The sequence below is a fragment of the Glycine max genome, chromosome 18, assembly GCF_000004515.6.
Source record: "Glycine max cultivar Williams 82 chromosome 18, Glycine_max_v4.0, whole genome shotgun sequence".
In the NCBI taxonomy this organism is placed as follows: Eukaryota; Viridiplantae; Streptophyta; class Magnoliopsida; order Fabales; family Fabaceae; genus Glycine; species Glycine max.
Genome location: NC_038254.2, coordinates 5,464,712 through 5,465,939, shown reverse-complemented (window position 1 = coordinate 5,465,939; position 1,228 = coordinate 5,464,712). Strand labels below are relative to the sequence as shown.

General features: G+C 33.5%; 1 protein-coding gene across 1 annotated transcript in view; it reads left to right on the top strand.

Annotated features, from left to right (window-relative positions):
* The first annotated feature begins 442 nt into the window (after window positions 1–442).
* LOC100818903 (probable protein phosphatase 2C 2) overlaps window positions 443–1,228 on the top strand; it is a 2,716-nt gene continuing 1,930 nt past the window's right edge. The window contains exon 1 of the mRNA XM_003552899.5: window positions 443–1,064. Coding sequence (XP_003552947.1) covers window positions 702–1,064 — 363 coding nt within the window. The 5' untranslated portion in view covers window positions 443–701. The remainder of the gene's footprint in view (window positions 1,065–1,228) is intronic.

The following is a 1,228-nucleotide window of genomic DNA, read 5'->3' as shown; positions in this document are numbered from 1 at the left end:
AAATTAATTAATACAATTTAAACAAAACCATCCTTAATTTTTTAATTATTTTTGTGATTAATTATCCCACCATCCACTAATGAAAAATGTATGCAATCCTCACCAATTTATTTCTATGACAAATAATGCAAGTATTTATTGATCTCTTTAATTACATCTAGGTGTATTGTTTAAAAAAAATAACTCAAAAAAGCTAAAAGAACAAGTATTATTTTGGAAAAAATTAAAAAACTGAAAAGACTATTATTTTGAAATCGAGGGAGTAATATTTTGTTTTAGCACAATAGATTTTGTAATATTTAATAGTCATTTAACCTAATAAATGCCACATGACAAAAAAAAATTTAGTAATTTCAGATATCTGAAAAATAAAAATGAAAATCCACTCTATTTAGTAATACTAAAATTAAAAATATATTTAATCCTAAAAATAATATGTTTCTATAAAAAAACTATTTAATTAAAAGCTATGAATATTGAATGATATGAGAATAGTTAATAGGAGAAAACAAAAATTGAATCCCAAATAAAGATGAAAGGGGTCCCCACTTTGACCCATCCTCCAGGCTCACACATTGTCTCCTTTAAATACTCCATTTTCTCTTCCCCTCTCATTATTACCCAAACAAAAACATACACAAATACAAATTGAAGAACAAAGAAGAAGCTTCATCATCATCGTTACAATTGCTAACATTAACATGTCTTGTTCTGTGGCAGTTCCCACTTCCCCAGTGTTCTCTTTCTACAACAACAATAACAACGTTAACTCTTCCACCGCAGAACCTCTCATGCTCTCTCTTCCCATTCCCTCTACGACGCCGTCTTGCTCCTCATTATCTCCACCCTCCTCTCCCTTGTTGAAGAGAAAGAGACCCGCCAAAATCGACATTCCCGTCGCTTCTATCGCTTTTGCTGTCTCGCCGACGGCGGCGCCGTCGCCGGCGAGGGACGCCTTCGAGGTCGACGGACCTGGGTTTTCTGTGTTTTGCAAACGAGGAAGGAGGCATCATATGGAGGATTGTTTCTCCGCTGCCGTTGATCTTCACGGTCAACCAAAACAGGTAATTATTAAAAATATGAAGTTTTCTTCATTTTTTTTCCTTCTTCTGGAGTTTTGGCTTTGAATTTGTTTAGCATTGCCATCGGAATCACTAAAAAAGAAATCAACTACTTCTGATTTTTTTTCCACTTATTTTGAAGTCGAACAAAATTTTTAGTGACAATT